This window comes from Brassica rapa, chromosome A09 (genome assembly GCF_000309985.2).
Source record: "Brassica rapa cultivar Chiifu-401-42 chromosome A09, CAAS_Brap_v3.01, whole genome shotgun sequence".
In the NCBI taxonomy this organism is placed as follows: domain Eukaryota; kingdom Viridiplantae; phylum Streptophyta; class Magnoliopsida; order Brassicales; family Brassicaceae; genus Brassica; species Brassica rapa.
The window spans coordinates 27,019,644-27,036,186 of NC_024803.2; the positions used below are offsets into that span (position 1 = coordinate 27,019,644).

At 36.6% G+C, this 16,543-nt stretch overlaps 1 protein-coding gene across 3 annotated transcripts; it reads right to left on the bottom strand.

Annotated features, from left to right (window-relative positions):
• Positions 1-282: 282 nt before the first annotated feature.
• LOC117128600 lies at positions 283-10,858 on the bottom strand. Of its 3 annotated transcripts, none has more exons than XR_004451967.1 (4): positions 5,049-10,857; positions 3,120-4,796; positions 1,402-3,021; positions 283-1,320 (listed from the first exon to the last, which is right to left on the bottom strand). XR_004451967.1 is itself a non-coding variant. In XM_033281351.1 (4 exons), the coding sequence occupies exons 2-4, from the start codon at positions 5,892-5,894 to the stop codon at positions 2,347-2,349; spliced, it is 3,198 nt and encodes a 1,065-aa protein (XP_033137242.1). In that variant the 5' UTR covers positions 6,310-10,858; the 3' UTR covers positions 283-2,346. The 3 variants fall into 3 exon arrangements, 2 of the variants coding, with proteins under 2 accessions (XP_033137242.1, XP_033137241.1); XM_033281351.1 differs by having other exon boundaries at positions 283-3,021; positions 5,049-5,894; positions 6,310-10,858; XM_033281350.1 differs by having other exon boundaries at positions 283-3,021.
• Between the last annotated feature and the right edge of the window lie 5,685 nt (positions 10,859-16,543).

Sequence of the window (16,543 nt, forward strand, 5' to 3'; positions counted from 1 at the left end):
GACAGTATAATGAATAAAATTAAAAATCAAACCTTAATATATCCTTTGCGACAGCAATAGTACAGTCTTCCTGGATTAGCCCGTGATGCAGATGTACATAATTCAGCGGGTTCACCACACCAACACTGTTTCGGCGTTCCTCTTTCCACATGCCGGCGGTGAAAGTAAGTGTTACCAGACACAGATGATGAAGAAGACATTTTCTTTGAATGAAAGAGAAATTGGTGTGAAAGACAAAGTTAAAACAATAGTGGTAGTAATATAAAATCATTTTTTTTAAAAAAATTCAAATAAAGAGGAATAATTTAAATTAATAAACTATTAAATGCCTCGATATTAGGTTTGAGCCGTATTTTTCCACACACGTGATGCACTTTAATTATGACGAATACTCAATCAAATCAAGAAATACGAAAGGTTCTTTATTATTTTATCAAACACTTAAGTTGAATTCGTATTACGGCTGTGTTAGCGTCTATATTTTGGCTGAGTTAACGTAGACGTATTGACTGAGTTACATTAAAAATAACAATACCTCGATTATGTAAATAATCCGATACATGCGTGCCAGCCGTATAATAATGAGTCTCGATATTCTCAATGCAAACGAAATTTCTCATGCACATAATAATAAGAGAATAAAGGTCTCTAATAATAGTAGTCTCGATAATGTAATGACGGCCATAATAATGAGTCTCGATATTCTCAATGACGATGGAATTTCTCGCACGTATAATAATAAGAGAATAAAGGACTCTAATACTGGTCTCGATTAAGTAATGGCGGCCATAATAATACATTGAAAATAGCGTTAACTATGGCTTTGTATTTTTACAATATAAGGCTGAGTTATTAGTATCTTAATTCGTATTACGGCTGAGTTACTTAACTGAAACACTGACGTTTGACGCAAACAATTCCGGCTGAGTTAAACAACTTTATAAAACCTTAACGGCTGAGTTAAACAACTTTATAGAAACTAAACGGCTGAGTTAAACAACTTAATAGAAACTTAATGGCTGAGTTAAACAACTTTATAGAAACTTAACGGCTGAGTTAAACAACTTTACAAAAACTTGACGGCTGAATACAAACAAAAACAACAAATCAATTTCTAAAACCAAAATTATCAGGACCAAATTCTTCAAACATGTGGACAAGATCACGCCAAACTCTAGTTAGCATCCACGCAGGCTTCTCACCCCCATGTGCCCACCTCCTCTTCAAGAGGCGCATCTGACAACGAAACACCGTTCTGGCCACCAGATTAAAATTTGTCCAAACTTGAAAATTATATCTTCGTGCCCACGTGCGTTTGCGCTACAACAAAAAACCAATTTCCAAATGTAAGTGCTGTTATTATGTCTAATATCAAAAACAATTCAAAGATGTTGTCCTTACAGCGAGTTGAAGAAACCAGCGTTCCTTAAAATGATCGGGAATGGCGCGCCATGTCGGCCAATCATGAACCCATCCTTCTGCTAAAATCGACGGGATGGCCAGGGAGAGATCGCTTAGAAATTTAAACCAGATTACGCTGTCAAGCAAGACACCCGGGCCAGGGTATAGAACGGGAAGGTTTTCACGATTTTCAGAGTTTAGTATCTCATTGACTCTGTTCTCTAACCTTTCTGAATAACCAGGAACAATCATAACTTTGTAAGGCGATATAGAGATATTGTTTAGGTTTTCTAGTGAGATAAGGCGAGAAGGTGCAAGAGAAGGGGGCTATATATAGGGGAAGTATAGAACATTAAAGGTCGCGAGATAAAATATCTAAAATTTTCGCGCCATATGTAAATATTAACTTACACTAACAGGCTGAGTTATTAAGACCTTTACGGCTGATTTGTTGTTTGCCGTTTAGGGTATAGGGTTTAGTTATTTAGGGTTTGGGTTCCGAATAAGATTGTTTAGGGTTATGATTTATGATGTACGAACCACAAGATATGATAAATATCACAAATTCATAATAAATAACACAATAACAGTTTACGTGTTTTGAATCATGCTCACACCTCATATCACTGCCTAGAGTTTTAGGTACTCGTAAGAGACAACATATACCTCAAGATTATAATCGATTCCAAACTCGTATAGTCAACAAAGATCATGCTCACACATTGAGTTATTATTAATTATTTTGATAATTGGACTTTATATATAACATTCGAATGAAAAATTATTAATTATTTTGATTCTAGGGTATGTTTGAGGTATGACTGAGTTATCAATGAGTACTGGCTGAGTATTACTAATCGATACGACTGAGTTATTACAGCAGTTATCCAAAGTCAAATAGTTAACATAACAACAAACACAGGTTCACAAACAAACACAGTTTCATTATGAAAACAAATTGTTCATTCCAACATTTCCTCCTTCCTCGAGGATATCTGCTGCCATCTTCACCCGTAACCCTTGAATATTACTATCGTTTATGCCATCAAAAGTTACACCAAGCGCTAGACACTCCACAAACTTCAACGAATAAACCCCACAATCACCTGACATGTTGTTTTGTGGAATGTATCTTTTGCTCCTCCGTCTGAATGCGAACCTCTTCCTAGAATGCTTTCGGAGATCGGCAGGAATAAGCTCATTCAACATCCAGGGAAGCATCTCCAGTAGAGGTCTAAAAGCATTTAGCATTTTTTGCTCACTTTCGGGTGTTGACTCTCCATAGATTGGATCGTAGCAATCTATCTTCTCCTTGATCAGATCCACGTGAAACGCCACCCAGTGATTACCGCCGGTTTGAAGACATCCGTACACGTGATCCACATCTGCATACCACTTCAAGTTTGTTGTAAATTCTTCGGGGAATCTCCCGTTTACCAACGCTTCATAACCACAGTCTTTGAACTTGAACGAAGCAGGTTTCATCCTGAACTGCCTGTAATCGAGGGAAGCCCAAGAACTTAACAACCAAGGGTCTATGAAACCAATCCGCTTGGACCAGAATGGAGTGGGATCTCGCATGGACCTTTGTATGAGGACGTTCATATACGCAGCGATATGCTAGACAAAGAAAAATAATAAGTCAGCCGTAATATAATGAATTAAATATATAAGTCAGCCTTTATAGAATATATAAGTCAGCCTTAATAAAGACTTACATTATCAAACACCCATCCATATTCTTTGTCAGGCCACGGTCTTTCATGCATGAGTATGCTGTAGAAGTCACTCTCATGATCAGCTGAGGGTTCTTCTGGTTTATCTTTAGGTGCTGGTGGTTTGGGTGGAATTGCCTTAATGTGTTGCTTCAGTTTTTCCAGTCGCGCCGGATCAACAGGTGCGCAAGGGTCGTATATTACTGATGAAGGCGTAATGTTCTTCCTCATGCAAGTCGTCTGTCCATTGTCTCCAATGTACGGAAAATCTGGTGCTGAATCAAGGTTCGTCAATGAAAACCCTTGTGGAGATAACTTAACTGATTTCTCCCGAAGTTCCTTTATCACGGAAGATCTAATCAATTCAGCTGGCTCGACATCAGACTCCGCCGCCAATGCGTTATCTTCCGCAAGAACTTCGTCGTTGGTCACAACACATTCCTCAGACCGCTGTAACTCAGCCTCTTCTTCTTTCTTCTTCTTCGGTAACTCAGCCTCTTTTTCCTTCTTTTTTTTCGGTAACTCAGCCTCGTCTTCCTTCTTTTTCTTCTGTAACCCAGCCTCTTGTTTCTTTTGTAACTCAGCCGCTTTTCTCTTCTGTTTCTTCTCCTCGTTCTCTTTTTTCTTAGCCTCTTGCTTCTCCTTCCTCTTCAACGCAGCCTCTGCCCGCTGTGCTTTTTTCTTATCCTCGATAGCCTCATCCTTTACAGTAACAGTACGCTTGGCCTTGCCCCGTAAGCCGCGTCCATAGGCTGGAACGTTGGCATCCTTACCATCCTTAGCATCCTTAGTAATCTTTGCAGGAGAAACACTGATGAAATCAATTTCATTAAAATCATCACCCAAAATCCTTCTCACCACTGTATCCTTCTCAAGCTCCGAATTCTTCTTTGCAGGGGTCTCAGCTAACGCTGGACTTTTGACTGACTTCTGCTGTTTCTGCTGCGCCGGCACCGGACTTTTGACAGCCTTCTCCTTCCGCTGCGGCGGCACCGGACTTTTGACAGCCTTCTCTTTCTGCTGCGGCGGCTCTGGACTTTTGACAGGCTTTTTCTGCTGCCGCGGTTCTGTCACTGGAGTTTTTACAGACTTCTCCTCCTGGGCCTGCGGTTCTACCACTGGACTTTTGTCCGACTTTTCCGGTGGCGACCTCCTACGAGGTGATGATGTCACCGATAAAGATTTTTCTACGCCGGCGGAGGAGAGTTTAGCATCGTTGTCGGGAATTTTCCTTTCCCCCAAAACTTTCAGACTCTGCTGCACTACAGCTTTCACCACGTTATCTAGGGTCTTCTCGTCCATCACTGGCCGGTTCCGGTCAAAATCGTAAGCGTCAAATTTTGCTGAAATATTCTGCAGAGCACTCACAAGATTCGTCAGAGTCGCTTTGTCCAATACAGCTTCCTCCTCGCTAGAACCCTTTCTCGTTTCAGCAGCTTCTTTCTTCTGCTTCTTTGTTGATGGCTCAGCTTCTGATGAAACTCCCTTCGTTTTCTTCTTCTTCTTCTTCTCATTCCCCTTCCCCTGCTCATCCCTCTGTACTTCCCAGAAACCTTTCACGTATCTACCTGCGTGTATGTCTTCTACCAACCTAACGAGTTGTGGGTCGTCAGGTTCATCCGACCATACAGGAAACATCTCTTCAATTGACTCCTTCATAACCATTCTCCTCAAACGGACCTGCAACACCAGTTTATCATAAACTCAGCCATCAAATAACACAAAACCAAGCCATCAAATAAATTAATTCGGTCACAATATAAAATAAACTCAGCCATCAAATAACACAAAACCAAGCCATCAAATAAATTAATTCGGTCACAATATAAAATAAACTCAGCCATCAAATAGACTAATTCGGCAACAATATAAAATAAACTCAACCATTAAGTAGCTGTTAACTCAGTCGTATAAGTAGCAGTTAAACATTACCTCGCCATGATCTTTGATTTCGTCAGACAAGACAGTATCAAAACTTGAACGTGTACGCCTTCCACCCCATCGCAAAAGAGGAACGTCTTCATTGTTGACCACTCTCCCAAACTTCTCACCGAAACAGACGATGGACTCATACGCCCAAACCAATAAAACGTCCTTCATGCCGCTTACTGTGTATGACTTTCCATCTGGAGACAGTGTTTTCAGAGAGTCAACAAGAACTTCGTATGCAGTCCGACCCCATGGATACGACCTCATGGCTTCATCGTCGAATACCCTTATTGCACTTTGAAAGGGTATCCTTGAATTGTGATGCAAACAGTACAGTCCCATGGCTTGAAGAAATAACATCCCCAACCACTTACGCTTTTCAAAACTCCAACCAGGACAGAACTCTAATGCTGCCTTCAGCTCATCATACTTGGGTCCCATCCCAAGCGGCACCTTCAACTCCTCCCAAAACTCTTTGTATTGATCAGGTTCAAAACTTTCTGTTGGCAATGGACCTGTGTTTAACCCAGTGATCTCACCAAACTCGAGCAAGCTAAACCTGATAACATCATCAACCACAACAGACCATATCTCCTTTTTATGCACTCGCAGCTGTCTACATAGCAGATAGTGTACGGTCCTACCAGACCAAATGCTTTCGCGTGAAAGTAGCCTAGCAACTACTCCAATGGGAGAGTTCACCAGTTCTTCCCACACATCGAGTCCTATTGTTTCTTTAATGTGGGGGAAATGTCCTGCACGGAAATTATGATTGATATCTTTACCTTCTAGGTTAGAAGGGTAAAGTCTTGGAGGGTAATCACGTGGTTCGACTTGACTAACATCCATCTGATCATATAACACAACAATAAATCAGCCACAACATAAAAATAACACAGCCATATCATAATATTAAAATATATTAGGTCATATATATAACTCAGCCATAACATAATAATTACTCAGTTATAACATAACCATAACTCAGCCATAACATAATAATTACTCAGTTATAACATAACCATAACTCAGCCACAACAAAAAGCCCTAATTCAGACACAACAAAAGCCTAGACAATCACATATCTCAGCCGCAACATAACCCTAACTCAGACACAACAAAATCCTCGACAAACCCATAGCACAGTCAACATAACCCTAACTCAGTCGCAACAAAAACCTCGACACACCCATATCACAGCCTCAATATATAACTGACCCACAAACTCAACCAAAATACAATATATAACGTCGCGACATCTTACCGGAAAAGATGAACTCGTTGATGAGAATGCGGTGAAGGCGATTTCGTACAGACGACGGTTTCTAAAAACTCCGACGAGACAGAGTTCAACGACAGAGAGTTATAGAGAGTTCAACGACAGAGAGTTAGAGAGAGTTCGAAGAAGTAAAGAACAATGTCGACGAGGGTTTCGAAGGGTGAGAGGATTTCGGTTTGTGGTTCCTTCTTCGACACAACACAGTTCTTCGTGTTCTTTTCTTTTTTTTGACAAAACCGTATGTATGATAGTGATAGTGATAGAGACGGTTTAGTTTCAGAAAATAACTGATGTGATGTGGATTTTTAATAACTGATGTGGCTTTGATCTTTAAAATTAGTTTCAGAAAATAAAACATAACAAAAGCCCCTTATTGTAAATTACTAGGAAAGAGAAAATATTCTAGTAATAAAACAAAGATGTACAACATTCTAGTAATAAACCATAAAATGTGTAACATTCTAGTAATTTTCTCTATCTTTAAACCCAATGTCTCCGAGATTCTTCAGCAGGCAGAGCTTTTCCCAGCTAATCCAATGAACTTTTTTCTTATCTTCTATTGAGCTCCACCAGTAAGAAGCCATTGCACTTGAAATGTTGCCACAAGTAATTTTGGGAAGCTTGAAGCAACTCATAGAATACACCGGCATTCCCATCGCAAAATACTTAAATCAAAATTTATTTTCCTTCTTGAGAAAGCGTACTCAACATCTCCACCTTTGGTCACTAAAACACTCAGGCAGACCCAAGTAAGAACTGGCGCCACCCATATTGATTATCCCCAGCCTTGCGTGGATTTCTTTCTTGACCTCTTCCTCCACATTTTCACCAAAGGTGATGGACGATTTATCCAAGTTAATAATATGACCAGTGAGGTATTCGTACCTCTTTAGGATGTTATGCATCTGATCACACTGCTGGATTGAAGCCTCTATATGGAACAACATGTCATCCATAAAGAGCAAATGATGAACTGATGGATCACCGGGTGAGAAGCCGATTCTATTAATCAAACCTTCATTCTCTTCTTTATTCATCATATATGTCAGACATTCAGTACACATAACAAATAGGAAAGTGGAAAGGAGATCCCATTGCCTGAGACCTCTCTCTGGTTCTACTAGTCCATAGAGTTGTCAATTCATCAGAACAGTATAAGTGACCGAGGAGTAGAAAAAGAGCACCAGTTGAACCCACTTCTGATCAAAACCCATTGCTAGAAGTAAGACCTTAACATACTCCCATTCCACCCTATCGTACGCTTTGGTCATGTCAGTCTTGATCATTATAAATCATTTGAAAAGTTCTTTTTCGTTCTCAGACTATGCACTCTCTCATGAGTGATCAATATGTTATCCAAAATAGGATGATCAGCCACAACGGCAGACTGGTTTGGAGCCATCAACATGACTGAACACAGGCTGATCGGTCTAAGGTCTTTCATCGTTACAGCTGGGATCTTTCATTGTTACAGCTGGGACCTCGGGGCACTAGTAGCTTTTATCGCAAAGGCAGCTCTCTTCACCTCTTCTTTGGAGACTTCCCTTGTAAGCTCTTCGTTCATTCTGCTTATCACTCGAGGTTGGAAACCATCAAAGAAATCTGGGATATCCGTAGGATTAGAAAACTTAAACAGGTTAGAGAAATACTCCATTGCTACTTGAGCCTTTGATGCCTTTGCACGATGAGTAGCACCCATATCATCGATCAGCTTGTCCACACCATTATTGTTCCTAGCTGTCTTGACCGACGCATGGAAAAAATTAGTGTTCCTATCTCAAAACCCATTCGATTTGTCCCTACATTTCTGTTTCTAGAAGCTGCCTTCATCTTTGTAGGCTTGAACTAGCTGGAGTTTAAGCTCTTACATTACCTTGTAGGAAGGGTCCAACTTGGACTGTTCTTTATCAAACAAGTATTGAAGCTTAGTGAGACGAGATTTGGAATTCGCTTCACTATCTTTTTTCCATCAACTCAGCGCCACCCAACAGTCCCTGATCATGTCAAAGACTGAGGCTCCTCGGCATGTTCCTGAAGTGCCCCATGCATTGCACATTTCATATCTCACTTGAGGGTAATTCAACATTCTGCAATCAAACCTGAAAAATCCTATGTATGTATCATGAGATGACTTCAAGCTTTGGAAGACCTGTCTGTGATCAAATCCACGTTTTGCCATGAATGTCTGGATGGAACTAGGGAAGAGTAACAACCACTATTTGTTCCCAACGCACTTATCCAGTTTACACGAGATCCATTTTTTTATTCCTCCATACATTCCAAGAGAAATTGTTCCCCCAACTTAACAGGTCTTTCTTTCCACATATTCTCATCATTTCATTAAACTCCACAAATAATGAATCTGATCTCTGAGGGCCACCAAGTTTTTTGCTATTATTGAAAATTTCTTTGAAGTCACCTAACATTGCCCACGGTAACTTTATTTGAATACCAATTATATTCAATCTCTCCCAAACTTGGTTTCTCTTCTGGGAATTTAGATTACCATACACACATGATAGGAAAAACTTCAAAATTTTCCACAGTACACAAAAGTTCATCAGATTCTTATTTACAAAGTTGAAAGTGATGTTTGAACTCTTCTTCCAAAATATTGCTAGTCCACCACACCTTCCAACCGGCTCCACCATATATACAAATCATAACCAAGCTAAACTTGCATATCTACAAAAGCATTCCTTCCACTCATCGTCTCTTGTAAAAACAGAACTTCCGAAAAATATTTTTGATGTATTTTCCCCAGCTTAGGAATTGCCAAGTCTTGAGGCCGCCCCAATTCTTGGCAATTCCAAGCAATTATGCTCATAGGGATTAGGACATTCCCTCATTCGGGACCATCACATTTGGCTTTCGCCGGTTTGAATTGCCTTCACAGTTCTCCGATTCTGACATCCTTCTCTTGCTACGACCTCCAGTTGAAATTGATTGGCTTGATCCTTCTGTGAGACATAATTATTCACCAAGTTTCTTCAACCTTCATTTCCTGACATATGGTAGCCTTTGAGGTTTTCCTTTCTTCTTTGTGAACCCGGAAGATGCATCCTCATAGAATCCAATCTTATCATCCGTCAGAACACAAGAAGAACGCACTTCCTTAGAGGCAGTGAGAGAGCTTCTGTGGTCAGTAGATTTGGGCTTATTGTAAATCACCAAAGAGTTAGAGTTCCCTGCCTTTATTGCATCTCCCAAGAGCTTATGTCCTCCTGATCTCATTTTCTCTCCATACATTAACTATGAGGTATATATCATATCCAAAGACAAGCCCTTTTCCTTTATTTAGATCCCTGGTTATCACCAGATATTCTTCAAGTCTGAGCACCAAACGTTCTAACGCAGAGTCTTATTCTACTTCTCTCACAGACTTCTTAACCATTTATTCCCTCAGTCTTCTTTCCTCTCCATTAGCAAATTTATAGATACTGTCTCTTCCCTTTTAAAACATCCGGAGCAATCTTAGGTCTTCATAGAACTGGATGCGGTCCAACATGGCTTTCCTCTAGTACTCCAAAGAGAGGGTCGTTCGATTTGATTATCAATTCTTTGGGAGGTTTAGCAACGCCTCCACCTTTCCTTCTCTCCAAGGCTTATAGATGTCAATTCCTTACTAGCAGAGGGAATACAACTTTTTCATGAGTCACTTTGACAATGGTAGCATCTCTTCTGCACTCTTTCGTAGAAGTAAAGAACCTCCACAGACCCACATTCTTTAGGAAGATTGATAATTCTAGATTTATTCAATGGGTTAGCTACATTCATTTTCACTGAGCTCTAACATACTCTTGCCTTTGGGACTTCTCTGGGTCAAACACCACCGGAATAGCCTTTCCAACCAGATCCCCAAGTATTGTTATCGCCTTCTCTGAATAGTAGTTAACTGGAATATTTTTTATAATATTATTTGTACCCAGAGTGGTACAAACTGAAGGAAGTCCGGCGGTGGATTCTCCACCCATCTCTCCATCACTGGCCCGTATTCATCGTAGGTATAAAACCCTTTGCTCAGTACCCCCTCTAGTTCATACTCATGTTGAAATATGAACTGGAACCTTTCCTTTGATAAAGCTACTCCTTTCACTCTAACATATTTTTGCCATTTATACAGCATATCCATAATCATGCTCGCCATACTCTGACAAGCATGGTTTAGTAGTCTTCCTATCAAACTTTTTGAGTCCTTCTCACATGAGCTATATTGAAGTAGATCCGACATGTCAAAGGGGGTATCCTCCTCCTCCAGTTACATCCTCATCGACGTCAAATCCATAGCTGCAGACATCTTTGATAACACAGAACCGTACAACCACGTCGCACCTTCGACACAAGCAAGAACCTTCAGTTACACTTTTTCAGACTCAGATGTGTCACCACCGATTCAGAGAATCCACACTTCAATCGCAACAAATCTACACAAACCCTAGGATGAACGGACACGATGCGACGAGAGAATATATTTTTAGAAATCAACGTTCTTAGTCACAAGTCCACTATTCAGACGATATTGAATAGAAAGAGTCTAAGAGTCCACCTTTGAAAGTACACTATGTGAGATGATATACCACTAGTTTCTAGAAACGGTATAATATTTAGCAATAAATAAAAAATAAAATGACTGTTTTAAAATATTTATATATATATATATATATATATATCAGGAATATAGTAGCAGTGCAGTATAGCATATTAATTTTTTTGCTTTCTGCGATATGCTACTCTTCTTTCCAGTTGATAGATTTTGTCAATTGTTAACTGTTGTGGTTTTACTTGCAAAGAAAGGAGACATGGAGAAACAGCAAAAACAAAGAATTAAAGACAACATTGTTACTATATTCTTGTGAAACTGACTCAAGAATACAATGTTAACTTTTTTTGTTCAGAAAAAAATAATAACACTGTATTGTATGTATATTAAGCTCTTTTTGCCTTTCTCGGAGCATAATATATACCTATAATTGGATTTTAAATTAAAATCCCCACAAACTAGCTAGGGCTTTTCTACTTGCCTTTAAAACCGCCCACATGCATGGTCAGATTGAGAAGCTATTCTTTGTTTATCACTGCTATTCTTTGTTTATCAACCGATAAACAACTCTTACATTCTGTGTGCATATATATATAGATATGTGTTGAAAAAAAAAATGCATATAGTGTTGGGATTGTGAAATCCCGTGTCCAATTCTATTTTATCTTATTAGTACGATATTGTCCACTTTGGGCCTTAGGAGGCTGGCCCGCATGGATTTACTTTTGGTTTCCATCCCAAAAGGCCTCGTACTATTAGAGTTGGACATCTCTTTATATATTAGACACTCCTTGTCTAATTATCCAATGTGGGACTTGGATTGACATCTCTCATTCTCCCCCTCAAGCTAAGGACCACACACCTTGTGCCCTTTCTTCTAGCGAATCATCTCGGTGCCTTGTCGCATCTTCGACATTCGACACCCTTAGTCGCAAGGTTTACTTTGAGTGGCTTTAAGGATGCTCTTCCCACAATTCCAGGATCTTCTGACTAATCTCTGCCGAACCTCCCTTACCACCTTAAAGGGCCCCGTTCCTACTCGAAGGGTATTTTGGTCTTCTTGCAGATTTATTGTCAACCGCTCTGATACCAATTGTTGGGATTGTGAAATCCCGTGTCCAATTCTATTTTATCTTATTAGTACGATATTGTCCACTTTGGGCCTTAGGAGGCTGGCCCGCATGGATTTACTTTTGGTTTCCATCCCAAAAGGCCTCGTACTATTAGAGTTGGACATCTCTTTATATATTAGACACTCCTTGTCTAATTATCCAATGTGGGACTTGGATTGACATCTCTCATATAGATACAAAAGACTACTCTCCAATCCTAGGCTCATACTATATAGTATACTAATCAAAATTCCTGACATAATGGTGACATTACGATGAATGCAATTTATTTGAAATTATAAAAGTATAAAAGATTAGCCATTTTAGTATTATATGTAATTTCAACGCCGTCTCAGACCAGATTCAAAAAAATATAGATATTATATTCAACAAAACAGTGATATTATTTTAAAATTTTGTAAGTTCATCTATATAGGTTTAATGTTAATTTTAAAATAATAAAATTAAATTTAGAAGCATATATCTAAAATTTTAGAATCTAATTTATATGTGTTTTTTTTAACTCGAACCATGTTCAATCGCTCAACTTCCACATAGTAAAAGTCGGCCCTGTGTTATTTACTTATAAATTTTATTTTGAATATTTTAATGATAATATTTAGTCATATATATATACATATATATATAGCTTAGAAACATAAATTCTAAGCAAGTTATGTGGTACTTTATGGATTTCCTTATTAGTATAGATAATAAACATTTAGAGAAATTCCAAAGGGGAATTTTCAACACAAAGTTCTTAAAATACTTATTTGTGTATTTAGATATAAATATTAATATTTAATTATGAATATCTCAAAATTACAGAAAACCCAACCGAACATATTTCTCTTGAGATATTTTCGGTTGAGTTTTTTGTAATTTTGAGATACTCACAAACAAATACTAATATTTATCTGTAAGTATATATATATATATATATGTGTATTTTGAGAACTCCTGGTTGGAGTTTCTCTTAGAAAAAATATTCTTTTTTAAAAAAACAAATAGTTGATGTAGACCTAAAGATGCACCCGTTTTTTTATTATATTGCAATAAAAAATTGGTTATGATCATATTTTAAATTTTGAATTTTGTAAATTATAATCCATGTCATTAAAAATTCTAAATGACCAAAATAAAATTCTAACACAATCACTCAATCTGATACTAAATATATGTGTACATGTATTTTTCTGAATAGATGCTAATTCAGATAACTAAGTTTGAAAAATGGAAAAGATAATATCAGCTGATTAGGCCACCATGAGTATCTAACTAATTACAAAAAAAATAGAGAATAATTAGGAGAGAGGACAGAAAATATCTAATAAAATGACACTTTAGATATTCTTAAGAACACTTTTTGCCATGTGTTGACATATAGATGTTTTGACTTAGTTTTAGATAACAAATTTTAATCAAACAACTCATTTATATTAAAATATTAATATTATGAAGTTGAGATATTAAGTTGAGAAACTTTGTTGATAGTTGGTCATCTTTAGATCTGAAATACTATTAATTATCTTAAGAGTTTGGAATATCTTTCTTGAATATTTTCTATAGGTTTAATCATATATATCGACGGTGTGAAACACATGTAATTGGTTGTGTTGACGTATGTAATCAGTTCAGTCCGCCTAATTTTTTTCTTTTTAAAAAGTATCATACGAAAAATGAATTTAAATAAGTGATAGATGATTTAAATTTTGATATATATATATATATATATACATATATATATATGGTTGTGGTTGGTAATTTTAGAGTAAATGGAAGAAAAATAAAAAAAAAGGTGAAAAAAAGTGAAAAAGTTAAAATAGGATACAGAGAAAAATGGAGTCAATGGGAGAGAGAAAGAAGTGGAATAAGTTTTATTCACGTATATATTGGTGTAACATTTTTTTTCATTTCAACAGTAATAGAAGGGAATAAAGAAAATGATGTTTTCTCCTGACTGGTAGATTATAAGACTAACTAGGAGTAACTATATTTTCCACTCATATTATATGGCTAATTGTGCTTTACAGTCACAATCATATGTATGTGAATAGCTTCAGAGATATGTATTGGGATGCGTCTGGTGTGATTGAACTGTGTAGATGAACGAACTTATTCACTTTGTGTCCCATCCACCTAATATTCCTTCGCCCCACTTTTCCTGCTCCCATACCCGCAGCAAAACTTGATTACATAAACATCAATAGCTCATTAAGTCATTATTAATCACATATTAATATAGCAAAAGTGCAAAACAACTACCTTTACCTCGGATCTATTAAAGACGGTTTGCGAGTGTAAGAAGAAAATAAAATTGTTCTAAACTATAAAGCGAAAACAAATTTTGTTTTGTCTATGTAGATATAAGACAAATATTATACAAACTGAATTTAAATAAGTAGCATTGAAGAGAACTTAATATTTTAATTTTCAAATTTATATTAAATTTTCAAGAATATTATAAATTATTAAAAATATAAAAGTTTTACGATAAAAAAATTTATGATTAATGGTTTAAAATTTTGTTATAAAATATAAATAATCATAAAATCATATGATTATAAAGTTTCATTTAATAGATAGTCATATTAGAATATAATATATATTTATGGTACGATTATTTAAATTTAACTACATATCATATAAAATAGAGAAAATAATTGTATAAATTTATTTACAAATGATTGTAAATAAACAAAAGAGATTTCTTTAATTTATGTATTTGTGTTAATATAATTATATATGTAATAGTTAAGAATTTTTCAATTATTCAACGTATATTTATTAATTTGTTTCATAATATATTAAAATATGTCAAGCAAATGATAATAAATAAAAATAAGGGATTTTTGCAAAATTGACCTATAACTTAAAGTCAAACACAAAACTAACCTCCTTTTTTTTTGAAAATTGGTTTTGCCCTATTCACCCCACAAGTTCATATAATTTACGAAAATGCCATCCATTTTTTTTTTATTTTTTTTTCGAAAATGACATTTTTACTCTCTCACCCTCATCATCTTCAAGTAATTACAAGATTGCCATTGTCATCAATACCACAACCACCATGAACAACCAATTTGAAGCTCTTAATGCTCCTAAAATCGATTTACCCTTCTTCTTTTTCCATTCTTGTGACCTAAACACAACATATCTCTCACTTTCTCTCCACAATGAGCTAAAAAAACTCAAGATTTTGATTCTAAAATTTTCATGGTTCATAGAGTCATAGAAGCTAACGATTATGGGTAGGTGACTTCCGTTTGTGATTCTGTGTGCTTGGAGAAGCCTTATGTATGCTAAGGAACTTATCTCACTAATTTAAGGTATGACATCGAGTTTTTTTCCAGATCTGTTCGTCAGACGACTTACTTGGGAAGTCGTCTGGCTGTAGACGACTTACCTTTCAGTCGTCTGGCTGTAGACGACTTACCTGGAAGTCGTCTGGTCAACGCAGAGGTTATTTTTGCAATTGACTTTGAAATCTGTAACCTGAGACGACTGAAAGTTAAGTCGTCTACTATTGTTTGGTTTCAAAAAAAATTCCAAAGAACCTAGACGACTTACATTTCAGTCGTCATAGGTTAGTTTTGTATTTGACTGGATAATTTCAGAAGTTTGACTTCCCCTGACGACTTACATTTCAGTCGTATGGCGAAAATTAAAATAATAATATTTTTTTTAAAGTAAACGACTTACAATTAAGTAGTCATAGGTTAGTTTTGCAATTGAAAAAAAAAACTTCAAGATTTAATTATACACAGACGACTTATAATTCAGTCGTCCACCAGACGACTTAATTGTAAGTCGTCCAGGATTTTTTTCCGAGATTCTGGTTAAACCTCGTAAATCCTGGACGACTTACATTTCAGTCGTCTCGTGGACGACTGAATTATAAGTCGTCTGTATATAATTAAATCTTGAAGTTTTTTTTTTCAATTGCAAAACTAACCTATGACGACTTAATTTTAAGTCGTCTACTTTTAAAAAAATATTATTATTTTAATTTTCACTAGACGACTGAAACGTAAGTCGTCCAAAAAGTCAAACTTCTGAAATAATCCAGTCAAATGCAAAACTAACCTCTGACGACTGAAATGTAAGTCGTCTAGCTTTTTTGGAGTTTTTTTTTTAACCAAACAATAGTAGACGACTTAAGTTTCAGTCGTCCGAAATAACAGATTTCAAAGTCAATTGCAAAAATAACCTCTGCGTTGACCAGACGACATATAGTTTAGTCGTCTAGACAACTTAGATTGAAGTCGTCCGCGTTTTCTCCACTAGTTTTTAAGTCTTCTACGTTAGTTTTTGAATAACTTGTATTTTTAAGAGTGATAAGTAACTTCAAGATATGTAAAACTCATATTTACAAAATATGTTCTCTCCCTTAGTTTTACTAAATTTGACTAAGTTTTTCAATGCAAACTTTTAAAAAATATGATATGCTTTGACTAGTTACTATTGTTTGTTTCCATCTCTTACCAACATTCTTGTTTATTAAGATGAGAAAAAGGCCATTGGAGTTTATTATTGCATATGAGAGATCCAAAGATAAGAAAAAGGC

What these genes read in the sequence shown, in the direction of transcription:
- LOC117128600 (XM_033281351.1), bottom strand. Translation starts at nt 5,894, where the DNA reads ATGGATGTTAGTCAAGTCGAACCACGTGATTACCCTCCAAGACTTTAC. An exon ending in AAATCAAAGATCATGGCGAG is followed by an intron (nt 4,797 to 5,048) that starts GTAATGTTTAAC and finishes CTGGTGTTGCAG; the next exon opens with GTCCGTTTGAGGAGAATGGT. An exon ending in ATGGATGGGTGTTTGATAAT is followed by an intron (nt 3,022 to 3,119) that starts GTAAGTCTTTAT and finishes TTCTTTGTCTAG; the next exon opens with CATATCGCTGCGTATATGAA.